Source organism: Falco peregrinus, chromosome 6 (assembly GCF_023634155.1).
Source record: "Falco peregrinus isolate bFalPer1 chromosome 6, bFalPer1.pri, whole genome shotgun sequence".
In the NCBI taxonomy this organism is placed as follows: domain Eukaryota; kingdom Metazoa; phylum Chordata; class Aves; order Falconiformes; family Falconidae; genus Falco; species Falco peregrinus.
The window spans coordinates 68,750,288-68,776,869 of NC_073726.1; the positions used below are offsets into that span (position 1 = coordinate 68,750,288).

The 26,582-nt window shown below is 41.7% G+C and overlaps 1 protein-coding gene and 1 long non-coding RNA gene across 2 annotated transcripts in view; one reads left to right on the forward strand and one right to left on the reverse strand.

Annotated features, from left to right (window-relative positions):
• Positions 1–180: 180 nt before the first annotated feature.
• LOC114013377 (uncharacterized) lies at positions 181–7,730 on the forward strand. The gene is made up of 3 exons (XR_003556304.2): positions 181–1,322; positions 4,302–4,477; positions 7,646–7,730. It is a non-coding gene; the product is annotated as an uncharacterized LOC114013377 (long non-coding RNA).
• A 2,472-nt stretch (positions 7,731–10,202) lies between these two features.
• Positions 10,203–26,582, reverse strand: part of KDM5A (lysine demethylase 5A) — a 49,684-nt gene continuing 33,304 nt past the window's right edge. The window contains 8 exon segments of the mRNA XM_055807294.1: positions 10,203–12,898; positions 15,092–15,502; positions 17,665–17,885; positions 18,180–18,339; positions 21,657–21,800; positions 22,587–23,138; positions 24,164–24,325; positions 25,735–25,914. Of these exon segments, the coding sequence (XP_055663269.1) occupies positions 12,686–12,898; positions 15,092–15,502; positions 17,665–17,885; positions 18,180–18,339; positions 21,657–21,800; positions 22,587–23,138; positions 24,164–24,325; positions 25,735–25,914 (2,043 nt within the window). The 3' untranslated portion in view covers positions 10,203–12,685.

Here is a 26,582-nt window from a genome sequence, read left to right on the forward strand (position 1 = left end):
CCTGCATGGGCCACACACAGGAGCAGTGACCCTGCATGCTTTAGTAGGAACCACAGGATCTACTCCCAGGTCTGGTCTTGCTTCATGTCTACGTCTAGCTCAGTAGGGAATGAGTGCTAATTAGATTTCTCTCCTCCAAAGCACCCAGCCATCTTCAGCCACCTGGAGAGGTCGTTCAGACCTAAAAGGAGCAAGGATTCAAAGGGACACGCTTAGAGGAACGATGAGGGGGAAAAGAAGAGAGGGAAATTGTTGCTAGGAGGTATAAACAACCTCTTACTGCTCTGCAAGCGGCAGCAACTTTTAAATGAACATATGTTCCTTTATCAAATGAACCAAAAGTGCTTTCAGGACACTGGCCAGGGCACAATTGCTGCCACTGCTTTAGCATTGCCAATGTGAAGAAGGCATCAGCCATGTCTGACCTTTGCTAAACACTGAGAGCAGCTATGCTCCCCACTTCCACCTCCCCCTCCACTCCTCTGTCACATGTGACAAACTGCTTCAATGCATTTTGGGGCCATGTAATCTTGCAAGCCACCTCCCAGCTTCCAGGAACACAATTTGCCGTTATATTATCTGGGAACCAAAGGCCAGAGCAAATAAGATGCATTTCCTCTATCTGATAACCACCCTGCTACTGGCCTTTTTAACCTGAAAATATTATTCAGCTGAAGTGACCACAGCTGGAGCAAGCAAAATTGTCACAAATATGCACAGAAAGGAGGTAAATAGAGGCTGATACTGGCTGGCACATTACAGGAACCTGGAGACTGCTCAGCGGAGAAAGAGGCCAAAGTAAGCACAGAGGATTGACTCTTGCTTGATCCACTAAGCTCCCTCCCAGAAAGGCACATATATTTTTAAACAACAGTGACAGAAGCCAAAAGCCACTGCAAGAGCCTGCATTTCCTGCAGTGGCAGAAGGTCCTACTGCAGCCATTGGACAGCCTCATTCAGATGCAGCCTCCCCAGTGAATACCCGTGTCCAAACAACCTGAAAGACCAGAATCCTGAGGCGAGAAAAACCCCGTCATCACTGGATGCCTGCAGAGTTGCAGAGGCCTCACTTTTGTGCCCAGGCTGTTTGTGGTGCAAGATACGCCTGTCTGTGGACACCGTGCTCTGCATACAGAAGATAAATAGATGACACTCCTGCACTAGCCAGAGCTCAGGGACCAGCTTGAACGCAGGACAGCACACTCGCAGTGCTGGAGAACTCTTTCCTGCAGATATCGCTGCCATACCCTCTGCTCCTCTGCACGCTGAAGCTAAAGGTGATGCTTGCACCGTGCTCAACACATAAGCTTGACAACATGCTGGTGAGTCCTTCTCTATGCACCTCCGATCAGAAGCGGTAAAGCACAGAGGAAAAGAAGTTGAAACCAAAAGGACTGTGTCCCCAGACCTACTTTGGCTGTAACATGAATTCCTAGCCACAAAACAAAGGGACAGCAACAGAGCTGTCAATTCCCATTGCCAGTGTCTCAGCTGTGTCAAGAAACAGGTTTTTTTTTTTCCACTCAGAGTTCAAAAGTATCCCAAATTCATTTAGGGACAAAAATGAAAACACTGCAAGGTTATGCAGTTATAAGCACATATGTATAAGTACCTATATATATGCTTATAACATAAAATATAAACAAGAGTTGAGTAGCAGGCAAAGACTCCTAAGCCTGGAGGTTTCAACCTTTTCAGCATCTCCTCCTTCTTTCCCCTCAACTCCATCAAGTACTACCAGTTTTTCAGGGCTTTTCCCCAGTTCCACTTTGCCAATGACAGGACAGCTTGAACAAACCCTTACAGAGTAACAGGGGAAACAGAGCCTGAGCACATTTTAGAGAGAGGGAAGAATCACCATTCCTCCAAGGATTAGTTGTTGGCCTCCTGATGTGAAAATTGATAGTTTGCATCAAGAAAAAACTCACCAGTTCCTTCTTGCAGCCAAGGAGCTATTTAGAAGGCATTTTCATATCAAGAACCATATGCCAAAGGAAATGAAAATTTAAGGCTACTAATGATAGTAGTATGGCTTAAGCAGCCATCAAGTATGCAATTAGCAGACTGATTAGGTACAGGGTAGATTGGGGAGGGGGGCAAGAAGAAGCTGTATATCAGCAGGATGATGGTCTTTCCTCATCCTGCTTCTCTGGGGTGAAGATATAAATCTGAAACAGCCTGTCTGCAGAACGAATTAAATCAAAGCCATTGATAAGGCTGGAATTCTGGAATTTACATGCCCCTGCACTGTCTGCCTGCAAGGGGGATGTTCTGGCAGGAAAAAGTAAAAGCTTTTCTCAGAGGTGAGACAGGGTTGCACCCGCTTAACTGATGCTTCCACAGAAAACCCATAATCTGGTTTTAAACAGGCAAGGTTTGGGCAGTATTCTCAGAACATCTGTTCATACTTATTTACATACTCTAAAAAAAGTAAATGGATACTTTTTAATTTAGGAGACCTACTGGGCTGGTAAGTACTCAGAATACAAAGTTTCCATTCTGGGAGACAATCCAATAGTTGGATAGTCACGTGTGGACAGAATGAGAGAAAGTTTTTAAAAGCTTCCGAGAAGTAAGTTTTCTAAGTTAAGAGATGACAAAGTGAAAACTTTGGTATTTCAAGAAACGTCAATAAGAAATAAAACATGGGTTCAGTTTTTCCAGCTTCCAAAAATCAGAAATACAGCAGATTTTTAGAAAACCCCTGCACTGCCAGGAGTTGTTACCTCTTCAAAACAATCCAGGCAGCCTTCACTTCAGCACAAGGAGTGTCCCAGCCAACCTCCTGGGCCAACACAGCATGCAGGGATGCTGTGCTTGGAGAAGCACCACCTGGGAGTCCAGAGCTCATCCCTGAAACGCTACCTGGTCAGAAGCACCCCTGCAAGGCTCTGCAGAGCATGCCAGCTCCCAGCTCCTGCTCATCAGCAGCATTTTGTGTGTCAAGTTTTGCTTCTGCCATCACCGGCAGACTCGGGCAGGGCAGGCAGAAGCAGAGGGACCTGTGCTGCCCATCCTCTCCAACCTTCCCCTGGGCCACTCTGCTGAGGTCCCTGCAAGGTCAGTGGAGGGAGGTGCTCCAGGGCGCCGTTACCTCTGCAGAGCAAAAAGGAGCTCATATACTGGCAACGTGGTCCCTACCACTCACCTACCGAAGTGGCCCAGTGCTTAGTGGGGCTTTGAGACATAACACGAGCAAGATCTCAAGCCTTTAGACATCTTCCCAGGCAGATGGGAGAGATTCTGCCTGAAGAAAGCTGCACTCCAAAGCTGACCTGTCTACAAGTCATTCCTGTTCTGGTGGTCAGTTGTAACATATCATGGCACTGAGTCTCTTTCTTTCAAGCTTAGACATTTTTTTTCCTCAAAAATTTAGGTGAAAAGTCATTAGCGAATTTTGGTAACTTAAGGCAATCTTACTTTTCTGTTCATGAGTGCCAGAGATTAAAAAGCTAAGCCTCAAATTAGATCCACTGATGCCTGAAGAAAGCTAACCCTTCCAGTGGAGGAATGGCAGCAGAGCAGGGGCTTCATGCCCAGGCCCTAGGCACAGAGATCAGGGCCAGATATATTGCGTCTGGCTGGGTCAACCCACCACACACACACTAAATAAAGAAGGTGGCTTCCTGGCACTGCTTGAGTGCAGCCTTCTCCAGAGGGAATGAAAGGGGTGCTGCTGCTCATGTGCTTCACTCTTTGTAATTTTTTAATATCAAATTCGAAGCCATGCTACCCTCTTGTCACCAGGAATTCAAACACTGATGCCCACTTGAAGTAAAACACACAGTGGCTGACCTGACCAAGAGGTCAGAGGGAGAGATACATACAAACACAAGGTATCTCCACCGTGAACATGAATTAACTACTTTCTTTCCTTCAGCCAGGCAGGCTCAGAGTATCACTGCTTTTTGATAGAAGACACTTCATTCCTGGCCACTGCAAGCTAAGGCAGAGGGTCAGGCACTGCTTGCCAGTCATCTGATGAGTGCTATTAATGTGGTTTCATTAAGTCAGACACAGCCCAAATGTAAAGTTTTCATGGTGATCAAAGAAAAAAAAATGCAAGCATCCATGGTGATGCATCCAGATGCAGGAAATAATTAAACCTTTACTCTTGGTATTCACTGTAACTAGGATCCAGGAGAAAAAGGAGACTAGGTTTTGATATACTTATTTATCCTACAAGTTTCTTATCGCAACATTTGAACTGTGTAGCAGTATCAGCATCTGCCCTACTGCTAGAACAGAAGCTGTGGATTTACACCAGAACAAACCAGAAAACAGCTCTTTTTTTATTGCAGTCCAAATCTGGTCCCAACGATGCTGATGAACATAGCACTGAGGGAGAAAGACAGAAGCCAGTGGGACCGCAGGAGAGAGGAACTCAGCAAAGAGATAAACCTGAGCTTTGTCTGTGCAACCACAGTGAGGAACACGAGGAATGCCCTACACAGCCCACTGGCCATGGGCAGCACAGGTAATAGCTCACAGCTGCTGTCAAAAGTAGTCTGAAGATGCACATGGCCCCATGCCATTCCTAAGCTCAGCCTGGGGCTGCCTGGAAGGCTGAGCCACAGAGCCTCTCCACTTCCAGCAACCAGCTGGTGTAGAAGCCGCAGGATCAGCCAGGGCTAATGGGACAGCAGCGAGGTGCTAGCCTGCATGGAGATGCGCCAGCTTGGAGGTGGGAAATGGCAGCTCCATGCTTCCCTGTCATGGGGTAAGGAAATACTGAGCTTCAAGGTAGGAAAGGGTGTGGAGAGGCAGTTTGGAGTCCCACAGCTTCTCTGCAAGTAGACAGGCAGCCCTAGAAGGGTGGTAGGTGAGACTTCCCCTAACAGGAAGGGAAAGCAGTTTGGGAGGAGCAGAAAGAGCCTGCAAAGGGAATTTGTTCCGATCTCCTTTGGCCTCACTTCCCTGGGAGCAGAGATTTCCCAGGGTGTAATGGGAAGGCCCCAGGGGAAGAAAGCAAAAAGCACAGGAAGCAATTGTGTTTGAGGACACTGGAGCAGAGACAGAAACAAGGACTTGGAACAGATGTTCTTTAGAACAAAGCAAAGCAAGTTTGGTTTTGCAGAAACCTCAGGTGTTGCTTGTGCAGCAGCACTCTCTGCACACTCTGTAAACAGCAGTTACATAAAGAACATGTCTGCTTTCTGCTCCAAACAGGAATCTGACTCGTCAGCTTCCTAGACTTGCCTCACTCAGCAAGATAAAAAAAAAAAAAAAGCCCCAACCTTTCAGTTGTGAATAGCTTTTCTGATGCTGTATACTCTCTTCCAATATATTTGCTCAATTTTGTGTATTCTCCAATTTTTTAACATCGCTAAATCCTAGGGCATGACCATTTCAAGAATATTCCTACCAGAGGCCAGGGGAAATCAGTGCTCCAGCCTCCAATTCGCTGTGCACACATGCACATTCAGGAACAGGCCAGGATCCCTTCAGAGCACTCTTATTGCATATTTACTTTATAATCCATTACAAGTCACCCATTCCCTTCTAACAAATGCCGCTTGGAAAAATATGAGAGATATGAAAAGCCACTGAAGTATCACCATCATAGGAGGCACACCCTTAAACCCTTAATTCTTAAAACCACTAGGATCTACTTTCTTCTGCACCTACGTTCCCTGCAGATGCAGGGAGTGATAGTCCAAGGAAGGGGCCATCATCGCTGGACCACGTCACGTTTCTTCCCTTTCTTGATCAGCAGGTGCTCTACACACACGTTCATTACCAAGGAAGCCCGTCCACTCCACAGGGCAAAGGCTCCGGCAGGCTGCTCCACAGGTCTCCTTTCATGCAACAGTAACTGTGTGAAAGAGCAGCCAGGGCTGATGATCCACCAGTCTCCCTTTAAAACTACAGAGAAGGCTGCAGTGCGAGGGAACGCCCTGAAAGCAAGCAACCCAGCTGTCTTTAAACCTTACCAGCACCGATACAAACCTGGATAATGGTTTAGAGCTGCACCAGTAGATCACCACCTTCTAGCAGCAGGTGAAGAACAGAGGTACCACACACTCACCTGGGGGTTCACCAGCATTAGGTAGGGTTGCTACCAGATGATTCCACTTCTTTACCAGGTATTCCAAGACACTGGTGTGCAGGGATTGTCCCTCCCCAGAATGTTTCTAGGCAAAGCTAAAGCATCTATCTATCTCCTGCTTCCCTCCTGCACGAGATAATCAGGAAAGCTAGCAAGGAAATAATGGATGCAACACTATCAATACACTGACAATGTCCAGATTTTGACCTTTACAGTATTTTTCTCTGATAATGCCATCACAGAGACACAGACAAGACCTGGTGAACTAAATTTCCAGCTGGAGAAAGGCAAAAGCTAAACCATCGGCTGACAGAAGTAAACAGAATGTGCTACTCATATCACATCCCACTAAAATCTGAGCTATTTCTCAAATTCGTAACTTGGAGTTGTTAGGCTCCCCTGCTATTACCACGTAACAGCAGTAGCAAACACCTTATTTCTCTGGGGAGCGACGCAGTTTGCCCTTGCCTGGCAGGTGACTCGGGTTGCTGCAAGGCTGCATCAACATGGAATCGGACGCAGCAGTTTGATATGCTGGCACATCACCCATCCGTTAAAAGCAGATGCCAGGCTGGCTAGTGACATCAACTGTCTCGGGACGTGCACGTTCAGAGATGGCTGCTCTCCTCAGGTATTGCTACCCACTGCAGCTCCCTCTGGCACTTGGCTGTAAGTTTTCTTGGGCGGACTGGAGAGCAATATACAGAATGCCAAAAACTGGCCTCTGAAAAGCCTCCAGCTGAGACTCAATGCCCCATCTAGGATTAAAACTTGTTAACTACAGCAGGGCTTTTGTTTCAAAGGCATTCAGAGCGTGTCTCCTAACAAGTATTTCCATTTTTCAATAAATCCTTGCTACTTTCATTGCCTTTACCTTGCAACTTAATTTGTACCATGCCATCTCGTTACATAAGGCTCGATGCTCTCAATGTCTTGCTGTGCAGTTTCCAGCTGTCCTATGCATTTATCACCCTCCCAAAGCCAGTGTGGCTAGAATTTTGATAAGAGCTGGATTTATTGCATCTCCCCGCTGCCTCGGCGCTCCAAGCGGAGTTCCTGTTTGGTTCAGGCAGGCTGACCAAACACATTCTTGGTGACTGCAGCTGGAGAGGATTTGAAGGAGCTCCCTGCTTTTCATTTCCATTTAACTCCAGGAAGCCTCAAATCTTGCTTTTAGCAGACCACAACTCTCAACTTCTTACAGGGGCATTAACAGTGATTTCAGGAATGATTTTAAGAAACTTTTTCCACCCTTTAAAAAATCTTCCTTTTCCAACATACAAAATGACTGCTAGCGTACAGTGGTTCTTTCAGTCACTATTTTTAAAGGTATGCAACATGCACCTAGAATGACAGCAAGGAATGTCCAATAAGCAACGATGCATCTTGAATACTTTGTTTTACTTTGCTAATAACTCTGTGTTCAACTTATTCCAGTAACTTATTAGAACACCACAAAAAAAAAAGGTGATAGCTCTCCTTGGACAACTGCCTGGTAAACAGCTTACTGTTGAATGATAACGGCTGTAGACTGTTTCACTCCTAGAAGAAGAGATGCCCCTGTTCACAGTCATTCTTATTACTTCTTTCTTTCAGTGTGAAGAACTGCATGCAAAAGGACCAGGCATCAGTAACATTGACTTCCACCAGACCAGCTTGGACTTGTATCTACATTTATAGGACTGACGTAACTGCTCACCAGCCCACATGGAGTTCAGGTGTGAGGTATGAAAAGAGCTTGGTTCTGCCATTTAGTTTTCCATGCCTTTTTTAAACAGCAATCCAAATAGCCTGGGTTTTCTCTTTCGAATCTTACGTGCCACAACGATGAACAAAGCCTAGGCAAACATCTGTATGGAATATCGCTTTCTTGATGGATTGTGATAAACTGCTGCAAGTCATGCCCATTCAAAGAGGAGGAAATGAGGAGGATGCGGGGAACTACAGGGCAGCTAGCCTTACCCTGGTCCCTGGGATGATTATGGAACAAATCCTCCTCAAAGCCACATCCAGGCCCATGAAGGATAAGGTGACTGGTAACTCACCACTACCATCTTAACCCAGTCTGGGTGCCTTCTGTGATGAGCCCTGCGAACAAGCGGAGAGCAGTGGATGTTTACCCTTTACAGGAAAAACACAGAGTGGATGGACAACCTACAGTGGGGGTGAAAAATGGGGTGGACTGCTGTGCTCAGACTTCAGTAGTCAAAGATTTGAAATCTAGGAGGTGGCCTGCTGCAAGCAGAGTGCCTCAGGGGCTGGTACTGGAGACTACTGTTTTATCTTATCCACCTGGGCAGTGGGATAGAGCACATTGAAATTTGCAGATGACACCAAACCATATGTTGGAGGAGGACAGCAGCAGGACCACCCAAAACATGAGAGGAGGGGGCTCCCATTCAGTTGGATCTTGACTGGCTGGAGTGATGTGCTGATGGAAAGCGTGTTAAGTTCATCAGTCCCACACCTGAGAAATAATAAACCAAGGGACTTGGGGCTAACAATGGACACGAACAGGAGTCAGCAGTGTGTGCCCCTGCAGCTGTACAGGCCAACCCTGTACCCGGCTGCATAGTAAAAGCATGGCCAGCAGCTTAAAGGAAATTCTTCTTCCACTGTATTCAACACTTGTCAACTTCATCTGGAGTAACACACCATTTGGGGGTTCTCAGTACAAAAAGAGACACTGACAAACATGCAACAAGTCCAGCTGAGGACCACCAAGACTTTTAGAAGGCTGCAGCTCATGACATGGCTCAAGGGAGGCTGAGCTGGGTTTGTTCAGCTTAGAAATTAAGGCTGCAGGACCCACAGCCTCCAACTGCCTCATGGATGGTTACAGAAAATACGGAGCCAGTCTCTTGGCAAGCTACAGCAAATGAATCTGAGTGTGCATTATACAAGTTTGCCCTGAAGACGCTACAAACCAGAACATGAAGCCAGAGGTGTTGTCAAATGCCCATTCCTAGCAATATTCAAAATTTGATTGGACATGGCCCTGAAAAACTTGACCTACTTTCAAAGTCAGCCCTGCTATGGTCAGGAGGTTGACCCAGACGACCTCCAGAAGTCCCCCTCAAACTAAATTATGATTCTAAAAACTGAAGAGGTCAATGCCAGTTTCACAGTGTGGCTAACATAACACACAGACAACTATTTGTTATCTTACGCTGTGTGACCATATTCCAACCCCTTCAGATAATTTCCGTAATACCATCAATTTTACCTTAAGCCCTCACTACCAAGTAGTCCAGGCTGCACAAGCATTCAGCTACAGATGATCTGTCAAAAGCATAAATTCTAATAGTAACAGTACTGAAGTTTAGGAGTGACATTTACCTCTGTGCAAGTAAAGCTGCCCAATTCCAGGCCCTGGTTCTTAAAAAAAAAAACAAAACTTGAAACCACATGGTTTGTATAAGACACACAACTCAAGTCCTGACCATTTTTAACCCCTCACAACAGCTCAAGTAATTTCTTTGTGTCAGATACTTGAAGTGAAGTAACAGTAACAATGGGTAGCATCCTTTGTAGAATATAGCACTAAGATAGATACACATGAACTATTATTTTGTGTATACTGAGATTTTGTCCCCAAAGCATGAGATTTTTCCTACAGCTGTAGCAGACCCGTAAGAAAATTTCCTTAAACTTGCTTCTTTGCATGTTTTTTTTATAAAGATTCAAACCTCTAAGATCTAGAGACAATACCACAGCTGCAGCTTTAGCTTTTTCAACCACTAACTACATATCTACAGATTTTTCCAAAAGTTAACATTTATTCATAAGTTCACACTATCAGCAATCCTTTGATAGGATTTATGCTCTTAAAAAAAATAAGCTTAAACAATAAGATGTAAAACTAATAATGGTCTTCAGTTTATGAACATCTTACCCGAAAGCAGATGAGAGATCCATAACTAGAAAAAGTGTGGCAACCTCCTTTCAACAGTGTAATAAAGAGCCTCTCCATATGATAATATGAAAAACAGCTACTAGAAGTGTGACCTTCTGCACATTTCATTCCATTGTTTACTCTTCTATGCTTGTTATAAGTGGCATGATTGACCATTGCATGGTATAGCGGTTTGCTTTTGTCTCATTGTAACTAGTGCTACTGTTAACATTCTCCACCACAACTTCTACTCAAGAGGAACAGGAACACTCAATGCAGATTTACTAAAGGATCTCTTTTCCAGTTGATGGTAATTACATGTAACAATGACTTTATCACGACAGAAAATGTAGGAATGGTTAAGAGGGTATGCTCAGTGGCTAACAGGATATGCTAACCATATTTTCCCTGTTGTGTCATGGATTCTAGGAGTCAGGAAAGAATACAGAACACTGGGATTCTTTAAGAAATCTTGTACTAGTCTACTTCTGGAACGATTAAACATCTGTGACAGATAGTCTATCCACTCCATATAGGGAAACATTTATGTAGTACCATCAGTTAAAGCTTGAAGGAAAGTAACATCTGTTTAAATCAGTTTACCAAAACTAAGCATACATTGAGAAGAAAAAAAAAGTAACTGGAAGCAAAAAGAGGGTATGTCTAGCTATAGCATAGACTCCTTCATAAATAAGTAAACAAATAATACTCTTGAGTTCGCTAGGGTGCCCATTCAGCCACATGCTTAATCACTGCTTGTTTTCACTTTTAACATCACATTAGCCTTCAAGGAGCAGGAATTAGAAGTCTGTGCCAAATTTGCACTCAAAGCTCCTAAGACCCTGTTGTCTTCTGCCTTCCATCTTAGTTATTTTCCTTTTTACACATCTTCCTCTTCCCAGGTAGCAGGCACAAATAAAAGAAACCAATAAAGTTTGTCTACCTGAGCTGGATTTTTTTTTTGGATGGATAATTCTGCCAGATAAATAAACTTCCAAATATTAGAGAACAAGAGAAGGGACACAGAACAGTCAGAACAGTCAAGACAGAACACTTGTTTTTGTCAATATTTCTTTAAATCCCAATCCAGCTCCTAGTAAGACTGGACACTACTTACAACACTCCTAGAACTGCAGAAGAATGGAAACACAATAGGGAGCGAGTGGAGAGGGGGACAAGACAGCCCAGCGGCTGGCTTCAGACATTCACATACACAAAGCCAGCATCCACTGGAGTTGTTAAGGCCCAGATGCCCCACTAATAGGAACAAACCCAAACACAAAGGTAGCACATGAAATGTATTTACCTATTTAAACACAGGCAGCTGGTCAAGCTAGAATGGGGAAGGTAACTGCTAATTCCTTGTACTACAAGGAAGGAATGGAGTAAAAAAACCCAAGCCCAGGGGCAGGTTTTTGCTTTGTGAACCTCTGTCTGTGCTGCTGGTTAACAGTGGTAAGTATAAAAAAATCAAAGAAAAATAATCTATTTATAGAACAAGTCAGTAGTCTGAGACATTTAGAAAAAAGTAAAAACAAGTCCTTCTTTAAAAATGGATTTACTAAAACAACTGTCACCCAGGATGACCCCAAGCCCTCTGGTCCTCTGGCAAAGCCAGGGGCAACTTCAAACAAGAACTGTTGCTGATTGTACACTGGTACACATCCAGCAAAGCCAGCAGGGAGGGGGATTTGCGCTGCGAACAGTATCTGCAGACTGCTTGCTGGTATTGCTTGAGGCCATGCCCGTAGCCTGGTGATACTGGAAACAGTTGTGAGTGAAACTTTTCACAGAAGCACATGTCAGTGTAACCTCTGAGGTAAGTGGGCTGTCTTCTTTTCTTCCCATCCCTCAGTACAGATCACAGAAGCAGGTGCCCTGCGCGCTGTACCTCCTTGCCAGCTCCATCCTGCGTGAGACAACTTTAATGTGCAGGAGTGCATAACTCTATGCAAAGCCTAGAACAGGAGAGGGCACCCCTGTGGGAAGGGAAGCACTCTGCTCTTTCCAAGCTCTGATTTAGCTAGACATTATCAATGATTTCTGGCCCTCCTCAGGACAGGAAGATCAGATGCTCCCCACTAAGGAAAATTTTGCTTAGTGGAGTAGAGTTGGGTTTCTTTTTTTTGGTAAACAGAACCTTTGCTGATTTCTGAGATCATGAGCTCCTCTGCCCTTTAGCTACAAAAGAGAACTTAAAAAAAATTCATCCACTTGCTCCCATCCTTATAATGTAGTGTTAGCTGCCTGGATATGGAGGCAACCTACCTCTCCCAAGACACTGCCCTACTCACTGGGTTGGCATGGGGAGGCAAAAGAACTTTCCTAAGTTACCTCCTTAGGGTAACCTGGTGGGCCTAAAAGCTCCAGCCTACACCCACCAATTCCAGGCCAGCTCCACTGCCAACATATACTTCTAACACCCTGAAGTGTCTAATCTAACAGCCTCGGGTTTGCTCAGTCTCTAAGAGCAAAAGCCACACTCAAAGATGGAAATACTCAAGTCAAAAAACACTGGCTGGAGCTCCTAATCAGGTGGTGTCTGCATAGATGAGTCAGTACCACTGTGCCTTGACATCCCCGTTTTATGAAGGAAGCCAGCTGTAAGGAAGGGACCAACTCTGCTGCAGGTCTGTACATCCCTGGAAGTGAAGCTCAGTGGCTACATTAGCTTCAAACCCTTTCTTTCTGTAGGGATTCAGTGGTCCATTTCCCAACAAGTTCCAGGCATCGAGTAGCTGCTAACTTGCCTCCTTAAGATCTTCCATTGGTAGTTTGTAGCTCAGTAAGAAAGGAGGTGGTGGTGCATGAGCAGGGCTACTTGGTCCCTGCATTGGCTTCTTTGCACAGTTTATACAGATGTAATCCTCGTTCTCAGCCATTTCTGGAGAGACACCAACACAAACTTGATGAAACCACTCATCGCAGCCACCATCACACTGCACCCAGTCTACCTGCAAGAGATCAGATCAGCAACACATAGTTTATTACAAGGAAAGGCAGACAGGCATTGTTTCTATGAAGAAAATACCTTCTATTAAACCCACCTGATACACCTAGAACACAAAAGCTTTTGGCACAAATCATGCCCTACAGAGCTTGTTTTAACAAGCTGCCTCAGTTTAATAAAAAATAACACACTTCCAAAAAACCTTGCTTCTCTTGCATCCTTAGCCTGCAACAATACAAACACCCTACTACTGTTGAAGAAGATGACACTCAGCTCTCCTCACATGAAAGACACGAATACTGGAACACATTTAAAATAGTAGCATGCTAAAGGACAGTTATTTCAGCATAGAGAGTCTACAAATACACATCCTAAATCATATCCCCTTACGATGCATTATCAAACAGTACCTTCTGCAACCTAAAAATTGCAGAAAACAGACGAACTTGAGTAATGTTTTTGGCTAAAACAGCCACATGACATCAGCAGCTTTAATACTTTTCGACCACCTGAATATTGGGTATACAGCTGGCCACCAAATGCCAAAAAAATGCACACAAAGTGTAACTCCAAAGTGTCAGAACGTTTAAGCTAACATATTTCAAACTTTGACCTGAACTTGCTATAGAACAATTAGAAAAGGCATAAAAAGCAAATTAAAACTTAGGAAGGAAAAAAGATGAATTAGATTTCTCTAGCTCCCTGAGCAAAAGTACATGTTAATTTGAGTCAGTGGGCAGAAAGAGATCTGCAGGATAAGGAACACAGATTCTTAATTTTAATGGCATGCACTGGTAGAGCTATGAAAATTGTTACTGCTGTAGTTCTGCTTTGACCTTACAGAGGCATGTGAAAATGAAAATATACTAGAAAAATGACAGTAGTGGCAACCTATCTAAAATGAAGAAACATTACCATCCCAAGATTTTACTTTAGTTCATAGGAAAACTATTGCTGAACTCATTTTTGAAAGTGACCAGTAACAGACACTAACAGCTGCAGCTTCAGCCATTACATTCTTACAGCTGCCATTTTTTCTTGTATGGCATTCACCTGTCAAATGTACAAAAATACATCCAATCTCACAGCAAGACAGTCATTCCATTAAAAGCTTTGATTATACAACCAGGAATTTTACTCAGTTTCATTTATGGAAATTTGACAAATATAGTACAACCTTCTTTATAATATGAATTTAAAGGCACTCTCCTCCCTATTGCAACCTCATATTCTGTAAAAATGTACTAGTATAAGTTAAGTATCATCTGTGAAGAGAACAACGGTATAAATACTGAAACTTCTTTAGAGCAACTGAGGGTAATTTCTAACCCTGGTCTAAGTTTAAGACTTAACTTTTAAACTTAAACTGGTCTTTTAACTGGTCTTTTTAAGTATTCAGATGATTACTTCAATTCCGTGTTTCAATTTTGCAAAAAAAGAAATAAGTTTCTCATATTTATGGTAATAGCTACGTTCTTGTGCAAGCCAGCACAGTAGAGTGTCAATCCCAGCTTTCATTGAGAACAAATTTTTTTCTTCTAAGAGACAGGAAAAAAATTCCAACACTAACGTTTTTTTCATCATCGATTAGTCCTTGCTAAAAGATGACAATCAGGATAAGCAGTACCACAGCCACAGGCAGATCAAGTTTCTTTTGTAATAATTCAGTTAGGTCTAAAATCACTGATTATTTATCCCCAACAAGAAAAATTAAGTACTGCAGCTTGTAGATCACTCAGTCTGCAGCATCACTGTTCAGAGACTGTATGTAAGAAATACAGAAAATTTACTTCATTTAGGAACACTGCATATTCCACTTCTGCTCAGAAACACAATGAAGTCAGGAACATTTCTAGTTGAGTCAAAGAATTAATCCTTTGAATCAGCCAATGCATGTTCCACATAGCCAGCAAAAAAAAATTACACAGCCTGGAGAGGTTAAACTTCCCCACTAACACCTTTTCCCAGATTCTAATTTTCCATCATCTTCTCCTGTTTAAAGTACCTAAGAGAATTAAGAAGTGCTATAGTTTTTCCTACTAGGTCTAAGTACCTACCCAAGTACTACTCAATTCTCTCTCATTTCTAAATCATAACACTTTTGTTACTTGTGCTATTCAACATAATTATTTAACTGCATTAGGGTTTTTGACTTTGCATGGAATTGCCCTATGACAGTACTAAGAAAAAAACTCACTTTGTCCTTGCAGGGCCTCTGGCAGTTCTGTGCAGCACACACAGCGTTCTCATCATCTGACTCTTCTGCTCCTGACCAGTCATACTTGGAAGGAATATCTAGAACCTTCTTCTCTCTTTTTTTCTCTGTGCTCTCTTTTGCTAGTTCCACCTTTGCAACAACTGCCTTCTCTCTCTTCTTCTTCCGCTCCTCTTCCTTAGCCAGCTTCTTTGCCAGCTTGTTCAGCTCCTTTGTCTTATCCATGGTGAGTTTTAGCTTCTTCTTCTTGGGTTTTTCAAGTTTCTTCAGCTCTTTAGATTTTTGCTTCATATCTCCAAAGAACTGCTCTGCTCTCTCCAGCTTTCGTTTCCGCTTCCTCTCAGAAGAGTCTCTCCCTCTCATTTTCAGTGGTTTCTCATCCATGCTGTCATCCTTCATGGAAAGGGTGAGAAGAAAAATTTTTTTTAATGCAAGTTTTCATATACTGCAAATCTGTGATTTGGAAGATGTACTTACCACCCCAATTACCATGACATGATATGAAGAAACCTATTCAGCAACATACTGTTACAAATTCTAAACAAAGAGGGCCTCACATTTATTTTCACCATACTAGGAAAAAACCCAAACCCTAAGTGGCATGAACTGTTTCAAAGTAAAATCAATCAGAAATGTCCAGTGGAAAAAGAAAACATCAGCAAGGGTAAGGATGCAGAATAAGCAGTAATTACAACTCCCTTCTCGCACAGCTTTTTAATAAAAGTTGAGAAGATTAATCATTTGTTAGATACTCTTGCTTATTTTTCATCCTAGGTCAGTCTTGCCTGTAATTATTTTTGAGAGAAAGCAATTGCTATTCTGGAGATTAAGAAAAAGCAATGGGTGAATTTTTAAAATGTATCATCAACTCAAGCAAGAGAAGGGAAAGTAACATCCATTATTTGAATAGCTTCCAAACTGACGCACATCGTAAATATCATTAACAACTCTTACATAGCAGATTCAGATCAGAAGCGAGGCTTAAAATTGGCAAATTCTGTTGCTGCAGGTATCATCCACAATGACAAGACCTATATATATCTGGAAGATTCACATGTATAGCTCCTTTTTTACAAACAGGACTGACTCAGTTTCAGTTAATCCAGCTATATACTGTAACCTTCATAATTATTAGTAGATTAAGGACATACTATAAGCCAGTAAAGAAAGACTCTGTTTATTGTAAATTACTTAGTATAGCTCCTCCACCCAAAAACAAATCCTCTGAAGATGATTTTACAGAAGTCTACCTGTTTTCCGTGTAAGTAGAAAGGTATTCCATTAAAAATGAGCAGTACTGGTCAAACAAGCGTTCATAAGGGTTACTCAGAATATGTCACTACGCACACACCCTCTTAGCCCCCTTCCCTGAATAAAAAAAGCTGTGCTTAAAACTATTAATGTAACAGTCTGGCATGCTGTTTATAAATTGCTATGTGCTGGCATTCAAACTGTTCTTCAGTGAATTCCATGCCTAAACCACTATAAGAACTTTAAGCTTATGAAGCACTTCGCTCAAAACATGGTAAAGCAGACTACTTTGGAGGCAGGGTCTGCTTTATACTACTGTCCTAACTAATGGCAGTTTGGCAACACTGACTTTGCCATTGTATAAGGATGGCACTGAAGAAAATGAGACAACTGGTTAATATGCACATCTGACCTCATTGCTCACAGCATGTAACCATCTTACATTGACTGTATACTACAAAAAAGTCAAGAAGGAACCATCTTCAATTCCTGTGCAGTTCAGTAATCCAAAAAGCCATCATATACTCCCTAACCACACATGGTCAAACTGACCCCTAACTTCACCTGACAGATGATGAAGGATGGGTTCCAGTACAGCTCTTCAGCACAACAGTTGACCTTCTCTTCCAGCACACATCCTTTACCCACCGCATGAATGAAGCCAAGTGATTCTGACTGGACCTCAGAATCAGCAGATAAACCTGCCTCATTCACTGTCAGCCGAGCAAAGTGATCAGTGCATCTGAAGAGTATATTAATAAGAAAATTACTATGTCTATGTTATCCTGAGGAATAATAGGAATCTTACTACCTGCATTACCAAACCATGTTTTGTTGAAAAAAAAATGTTCTTTCCCCAGTAACAACAAAAAGTTCAGTAACATACAGGTCATACAAGCTAAGTGTAGACTTTCCATCTTCCTAAACGTTTCTTGTGTCTTGTAATTTTTTTTTTGCAGATCAGTTCTGGTTATATAATCAAGAACAGCATTTCCTTCCCTAACCTTACATTTCCTAAAATAAGGTTTGCATATGGAACTGCCTGAGAAAACTGTTCTAAATACGGTTAATTGTGGAGGACAGTGCTACGGTATGAGTGATCAAGAACTGAATTTTTGGATCTCTTAATTATTTTTTTCTGGAATCTACTAGTCCCCAGTTGAAATCCAAACATGTCAAGTAACTAAGCACTCAACTACCCAGGATGATAATAATAATAATAATAATAATAATAATAATGAAAAAAGAAAAAAAAGAAGTGGCTGGGGCTTTTGCCATACCAAAATATTTCTTAAGTTCCATACCTCCATGACATGAAGGAACCTGTCCTCAGAGGGTGGATGAGTAGCCTGTAAAATCCGCCAGATATGCTGAGTCTCATCCAGTGATACCTCTAGTAGATCTCCTACCATCATTAGATCTTCTAGCTGAGCTTTCGCTCCAGGTGACAGCTCCAATACAGGGGGCTCCAAACTGCGAGGTACCAGTGGACTCTTCCGAGGCTGCTTCCTTGGAGTGCTAGAACCTTTTAGACAGGAGGCAAGTCATGTAAGGACAAAAGCAAGAGACCAAACCCAAAAGAAATTGCATACTTTCTACAGCAACAATCTAAGTAGGGAGACAATTCCAAGCAAAAAACATTGACAAAGGTTTATATATCAGACATCAGGAAAACTAGTTGCAATGTAACTCTACTGTACCTTCTCACAGGCAACATATCCTCTACAGCTAGCCAGGTAACATAGCGGTTCCCCTCCTCACTGACTGCTCGTCCCAGCTATCTTTTTAATTTTATCTCAACGTATACAAAAGCAAATACCTTGAGAGCAACTTTTAGAAGCAGATGAATATGCATGTTCGGCACAGAATGAGGGAGCCGTCCACATGTGCGTCACCACTTCCTCCGATTTAATGGGGATTTCCTCATCACAAAACAAATTGGGCTCCAAGCTGCTAGAAGATTTTACACTGGCATTGTCCTGAAAAAGACCCACAGAAAACATGCAATATCTGGATCCAGAAAATACCTACCTCAAAGTAAATTCTAAGACTCATCAGTTCACTGTTCCTAAAACCCTACAATTTGAAGCACCCCACCAGAGACAACAAGACCATGTGCAAAAGGTACAAGTTACATCCCTACTTAAATAGTGGATGAACAAAGCAACTACGGAGATAGGTCAATAGGTTTATAGCTACTGCATGAGAAACGCTTGACAAGGTTCCTCACTCACCAGTCCCTCAAGTATGGTCTTCAAAAGTCACCATAATGAAAAAAGGCTTACTCTTGGCCTACGTAACTTTTTTTTCCTTGAAAAATTTGGCTGCAAGACCACAATGAGTGGTATCTTTAGTAAAGCAGAAGTACGCTGAGTAAATAATAGTTACTGTAGGAAGAAACAATTGAAGATCTTATGGAAGATGAAAAAACAGGGTGTTCCAGCACAAATATCAACATAATGGCAAACAATCAAATGTTGCCCTGGGATAGGGACTTTTACGGCAGTCCTGAACCATATTAAGATAGAACCAAACAGTGGGAGGAAGAGGGCTGTAATATTTGACACTGTTTCCATGAACAGAGTAGCGATGGCATTGACTTGCACTCAGCTCAATGCATTGTGCAGGATGGGATTGGGATGCTTGACTTTCTAGATACATCACACACTGAAACACTGCCTTCAGGTACAGGTGGATCCATTAAAGAAGGGAGATTAGAAATCTCTTAGCAGTGGGAGAAGCTTTGTTTGACTTAAGCAGAGAATCCAGAAGGCACAAGCCCATCTCAGTAGATTCCCTGACACCTCCTAGTACTAACTTCTCCCTCTTCTTCCTCACCCCTGCAGGTGAAATTATTAAAGATAATCTCCTCAACCAGCTGCCTATTTCCACAGCACTTTCCAGAACTTAGATGCCCCATTACATTTGTGATGAATCTGGCCAACAGGTTAAACACCTTTAGCATGCCGTGTAAGACTGAAATCTTTCACAAAACAAAAAACCCAAGAAGCTGGTTTAAAAGAAGATAAAGGCTGTAGAGCAGTTATTGACAATATTTACCTGGAGATTAGCTGTGTGGGTCCCAAAATGGCCAACTCAGGAAATTGTACCACCCAGACACACTGTCATTTCATGACATAAAAAGGGAGTTTAAGAATGGTAATCTCTCTCTGGCTTTCAGTTACATGTTTAAAAGGAAGTGAAGTGCACACTAATGATTTCAGTACAGAACTTGAATTGGGAAACTGAGATTTAAATTGCCCAGATGAAGAGGCAGAATAAGTATATTCAGAAAGAGGAAGATATTTCCCCCTACAAAGTAAAGTTTATATATCATACAGTATCTTGCTCTGGATATCGTATTATACTACATTAAAGAAAATTCAGGAGCAACAGACCAATTAATAAAAAAATATCACCATTTGGTGGACATAGGCAACAGGTGCAAAGGAACGAGGAAAAATATGTGAGAAATCAAAGCAACTAAAGGTGAAGAAAATTTACATTAAATTTGATCAGTGAATCAGTCTGCTTGGAACAAATCTTACAAGTGTCTAGCTATTGCAGTCATAACGAAGTATTTGATGAGAAGAATCATGTTTTAATTAGAAAAAGCACAATATAATCAAACAGGCCTTTTCACACCTGTTTTTATAGCCACTGTTGTACTTGAGATGTCCAAGACCATGGGTTTTGAAATAGCCTATGGACCCTTAGGGATCCAAGGATTACTTCTGAAGTTACTGAGAGCAAATTCATGAGGCATCATGGCAGGGTTTTGTTGTTTGGTTGGTTTTTGTAAACACATTAGTTGACTGGAAAATGCTTATAGATCATAAACTGGAAAAAACTCAGCCCTTGAAAGCCAACAGTCTAAAAATATGCAAAGTTTCTCAGAGTTTAATATTTCTTTTGAACATTGCTGCTCCTAGTTTAAACCTGACAAATCTGATTGACTGAAAATTTGTCTTTTATTCCAACCATGTTAGTTGACAAAGGACATTTCTGGTCCCAATCAGCTTTGCTTCGACAGATTTTTACGTTCAGGTTTTTTTTTTTTACAATTACATATAGTAGTGGGCACCCAAATCTAAATGGTTAAGTAACAGATTTTGAAATCGTGACAGCAGAATCATTAAACAAATGAAATTACACTCCTGCAAAACCCTCATATCCTGACAAGCATATGCCATCTTTCTTGACATACGCTTTATCACAGCTTCAGAAAATACCACATCTTTCAGAAATGCTTTATTATGACACTGATGTAAAGAACAATTTGGAAATTACTGGGATTTTTTAATATAAAGCTAATCTAATTAACAGCAGTTAACACCCAATTGCAATGTACTCTTGTTGGCATTTCACATGGGACTGTTAAGACAAATGTATGTATTAGCATAAAGCTCCTTAGAAACAAAATACTAAGAACAGGAGATTGAGGCAAATCGTATCTGGAAAATTTACTGTTCCTTTATAAACCAGAAAATCTGCTTTAGAAGTTACAAATTTTTTTAAGATAGACATGACACTACTGCTAAAAAGGAAACACTGTACAGGAAGGAACAGTGGCACTGCTTTTGTTTCTACATGTATCAGAAGGATATTTCAGAAGTTCTGAAGTGAAATACATCATATTGAAAACACTTGGTTATCTCTACAATTGCATTTTCCTCATGACAGTTCTTCTCTGGTTAAAGTGTTTTAAACATTTAACTGCAATTAAAATTTCTGAACTGAATCCAGACATCTAGTCCTGAGTTATTTCCACACATCCGAAATTGAACACATGTACCTCTTCTAAATGAGGGCTGAATGAAGAGAAAGGTATGAAAACTGGCATCAGGAAACATCTTTTAGGGCATGTAGTTTTCAAAGACTAATTTTTCACTGTAGCAAAAGCTGTTGAAGAGCTCTCCATATAGACACTTACTCATATTTATGACTCATGGTATCTCTGAATGGGGCAATTTAGGCAATGTTCATCCTCCCAAGGTATTATAAATACAAATCCCTTGAGAAGTGTATCCTTTTACTTAGCACTAAAAAGCACCTTTTGAAACTCAAACAGGACGTTCGGAAATTTTGAATAAAAACATTATGAAACTTCCCAACAGTCCAGAACTGAGACAGTCAGATAAAAATCAAAGTACCACCTCTTCTGCAACAGGAGCCAGGGAAAAATGTACATAGATAGCTTAAGATAGAAAAAAATAGTCTGAAATAAATTGAATTAATAAGAAAACCAGGTGTTCCGGATTAATTCTATGCAGACAAACCACACTGGATTACTCACCTTTATGTCATAGCCATATGTCTCCCTGATGTCTTCATCAGAGTCTGTCTCTTCATCATCATAATCCAAAGTCTGCCGTGGGGATGAGGAGACACTCCCTATCACTCTGTTAAAGGCTGATTGCTGGAAACTAGTCAAGTGTCCCTAGAAGAAAAATGGAACATGGGAATGAAACAATAAATTTTCAAGAAAACAATCTATAAAAAGGCTAAAGAGTTACTAACAAAGAAAAGTTATTTTGGCCTGAGGGTAACTGCCTGGGCAGTCACAGAAAAGCCTAGTTACAGCAAGACATGAAGACAGACAGGGAAATACCCAAGGAAAATGTTCTAATTTTATTTCCATGTTTTTGAATAATAGTGACTAGAAAGATCTAGATACTGCTGTTCAGTGCTACCAAATTATAGCCTGTGGTTATACAAGCTCCTTCACCACAGCATCACCTAATCTCAATCTCAAAATGAAAAGAAATGAAAAGGCCACCTCTGGAAGTACCAGTGTTTGCCTACAGACCTCACTGAAATTTATTAACAAGACACCAAATGCCTAAGAGTGACAATCCATGAGGAACTACAGACTTCTGATTCTGTCAAGAGGGAAATGGAACTCGGACACCAAACTAGCCACTGCTTTACACATCTTCAGGTCTTTAGCCAGCTGCTATGTCTGAACTGACATTTCTTGCAAGCACCTTCAGCAGTTGCTATCGACAATGAGTACAAAGCAACAGACCTGTTCCTGGCACAGCACATTAACTGAAGCCAGCCATTGCCCGAGACTGAGGAGCACCGAACCACACAATTTTGACATGTCTAACTCTCAGCTTTTAACTGCCCTCCCTCTCCTCTCCCCCAAGCTTCTCTAAGAAAGAGAAGGTTTTTCAACACACCTAAGAACAAAGCAGCACAGTAAAGAGCAAGATATCCCTACCTGCAAATCTGGGTTAGCTGCTGCTTTCTGTAGCTCTGCACTGATTATTTTCTCTGTTTTCTCCCGTGCTGCCTGCTCCACCATTCGCTGGCTGAGCACAGAAAGCTTAGCCAAAGCAGAGGACAACTCATCAGTGGCCAAAGCCTGCCGTGCTCTGTCCTGCCAACTCATGGCACGTTCTGTCAAGCACTGCAATGCCTCCCCTTCCGGCAGCCGTACGGGCAGCTTCTGCAGGGACACCAGCAGAGACAGTATTGTCTCAAGTCTTGGCCTTCGAGAACGCATGCAAAGTGGACACAGAAACTTCACTTCTTTGGCCTGCCAACTAGAGCCCTTCTTCTGAGAACTTGTTTTTGGAAGGGGCACACAGCCACTATGAAACCAGTCTTTGCACAGCTCACACTGTAGCATGAATCCACTAGCTGTTTTGCGGCAGATGCAGAATTTGACTTCTTCAATTCGATCCACCATAGTCATCTTGGCCAGGTTAGCTGCCCGGAGAGCATGCATAGCTTCAATCTCCTTCTGTTCCCGTTCCTTGAATACGGCCACCTACCCAGCAAAGGCAAAAAACAGTTCATGACTTTCACAGCTAAGAGAGATTACATTTTATTAGCATTCTAGGAAAAGAAAAAGACAAAAACATTATCAGGGGATCTTCCTAGTTATATTAGCCCAAAATTTAGGAATTGTGTGATCTAATTAAAACTTCAGCTAAAATACCTTCTCCTCAATTACTCATTACTCCCCTGAGTCCTTCTGACAGATTTTGTGTAAACTTTAGAAAAGCTTCTTTGCATCTACAATGTTTCTGAAGTTCATAATTAAATCTGTCATAAGGCCACCTGAAGAACGCGTTTTGACTCCAGGAAAGAAGTCAGAATTGGTTCCATCTATTTGTCTACCAAGAAAATGCAGCTGAGCATTGTTTCAATGTTGACTCAGCACCAGGAGCATCTGAGTGGCCACATATCTCCTGAAGCAACTCGCATTTCCGCAGGGTCTCCATTCAAGTAACTGTAACAAAGCATACTAAGGTAAACCAGACTGTGTGTAAGCCACGTTAATGACCCTGCTTATACTTTCTTTGTTCCCAGAGAAAGGGCCGCCAGATGACAGCAAATTCTTCTGATAAGCTGCATCAATATCCTCCCAACAAGGAGGAATCAAATAGAACATTCCCCCCAGCCCAGTTTCTATGGCCAAGCGTTTACAGGCTGCCCTCAAAATCAACCTAACCAAATATACCTTGGTACTGTTCAAGAGAGTTGTCCCTCATTCCACATTATTTTGATGAGATGTCAATGAGTGCCAGTAATATCAGATGAGCAGCTACACATATTAACACAAGACCATTTAAGTCTTACCCATAGCCCAATACATTAAATAGCAGCACTTACTCTGAACCGTGCTTCCCTCTACTTTCACTACAGCTAAAGCTGAACTATATTCTTATGTCAAACATCATATTTTTTTCAGTGAAATTAATTTATCAGTTCTTCCATAAGATTTCTCCACAGATCAGAGACAAATTAAATCCACGTTACCAGGAGGCAATACTTTTCACTGCTCCTTACCACAGCTGCGGTATCCCTGGCCTCCTCCAGCCCATCCTCCAATTCACTTAGGGATTCCAAGTCAAGATCTTTCTCCTTTTCCTTCTCCATCAACTCCTTTGCCCTCTTCCGTCTGTTCTTACTGCTCCCATAAACACCAATATCAGTCCGAGGGCTCAGAACCTGTAACCACCAAGCAAACTTATAGCATCAGAATCAAGGATGCCAAGAAGAGAAAAAAGTTCTAATCCATAATTATGGATTTCAGGGACATATATGAGAACATCTACTAAAGGAATTACAAGAGAGTCACCAGAGAGCAAAAAATACTCAGCAATCTAACACCTTTGATATCTGTCACTTAATGCTAGGAAGAGCAGAAAAACAGAAAAAGATACAACTATTTCAGAAGTATAGAATTTGTATGTAATCAGCATGACGTGGCAGGTCAATCTGAAAGCCACTGTTTTCATGATTAAATTAAAATATCTATTAAACTATCATACCTATAGCTAACTGAAATACTGTACACAGATATCAGTAGTTTAACATTCACTTCAAGCACCTTCATCAAGTCTTAAAGATCTGCCACGATTTGTATCAGAAATTTGGCTGATGTAAAAACTAAAAAAATATGCTATAAGCCTTTTGGTATCAAACATGAGAGGCTGCAAAGCATTTTTAAGAACAAGAATTAAATTTTAAGTCATCTTGATTAGTTGAAAGGCATACTTGAATCAAAATCTAACAAATTAAATTCAATATAGGAAAGTTCAAAATGATACATTTAGAAAAACAGTCAAATGCAAAACCAGAACATATTAGGCAGAAGAATACAGCAAAAAAAATTTGGACCTGGAGTGCATCACAAACTGAGCAGAAATAAATGTGATGTTGTAGCAATAGGGGCAGATCCCATGGGAAACCTTAAACTGCAGTATCGCCTTTGAGACACAAGATGCAATCACTGCATTTCATGTGGCACTAGGGAAGCCACAGTGAGAGGATTCTGTCTGGTTTTGGACACCACACCAACAGTGAAGACAAACCACAGGAAACAGCAATGAGATAAGAGTATGAAAAATACAAACTACAAGAAAGAGTTGGAAGAACTTCAATTGTTTTCCATAGAAAAAAGGGAAGCTTGTCAAGCAGATATGATAAATCTTCAAACACATGAATGATTTTTATTAAAACAAAGACAGTGACTACAGCTTATAAAATATCTATTCTCCCAGAATTTAAGCAGTGGAACAAGTTAAAATATTCACCTGTCAAAGACAGTTTCTATGACCATTTCAGGCCTCCATTTCTACAACTACACAAAAAAGATAAATCCTTTTCTTTCCCTCCCAAAAAGGAGAGTTTTAATTTGTTTCTGCACAAGTAACAGCTGAGGTTGTCTATAGGTAAAACAAGACTAGCCAAGCAGACTTTTTCACCCCTTTCACCTGAGAACAGCTGAAGTTTATTATATTCTATTCTCAAAAGGATCTGTAATCTACTGTAATTGAACCAGCTGCTCCTTCCAGACCACAGAGGGCCATTAAGACCAGTTTCTGAAGGCTGATACAGAAGTGTCTGTTGCTCACCTGTAACAGGCTGTAGCTTGAGTTCTTCTTCAGAAAGGTCCTTCCTGTGCGCTCCCGCCAGGCACGTGCTGCAGCTACCTGTGATTCCAGCTGTGGCAGGGCATCAAGACGCACTGGTATTGGGCGGCCTTTTGCAGACAAGCTCTCCAGTTGCTCCAGGTAGGCATAGTTGCTCCCATTCTGGAGTAAAAGAAATGTTTCTAAACCAACAATTCGTCCATTGTATCAGTAGCCAGCTTAATTTCAAGCCATACACTATCTTGTCACTGACTAAAATAAGAGTTGCATAGGAAAGGAAAGGAGGGCAATGTTTCAATCTTACTGGTATTTAAAAAAACCCATCTCATACAGTTTTTATTTTAAAAGTCATTCTGACATGGCCAGCTGGCTTAGGGAGTAAGATAACATTCCATTTCTAGATGGCTGCCTTAAATGCTGTCTGCTTAACAGCAAGCTACTATATCTGAGAATTGTACAGGGACTGATGTGAAATCAATTGGGATTCTCACTTCAGTTCCCAACAAATACCTTATATAAGGATAGCAGTTGCAGTCCAGAGATCAACACCTGTAAGTATGACAGAAGCCATGTCCCTTTTGGATCAAGTTAAGTGGGTTTACTGATAGAAGGGGAGGCTACTGAACTAACGATGTCATAACTTTATTTCAGATAGAAAATTTCAGCCATCACTGCCATTGGGGAGAACATCACAAACAACAAACCATTTCCATAGCCAGCTCCAAAGCTGAAGATCTGTGAGCAGACTGTCTTCTGCTGCAGCCAAGTATTTTCAGTGACAGTACGCAGAACAGTTTCAATACCACATACCCACCCTTTAAGAGTTACAT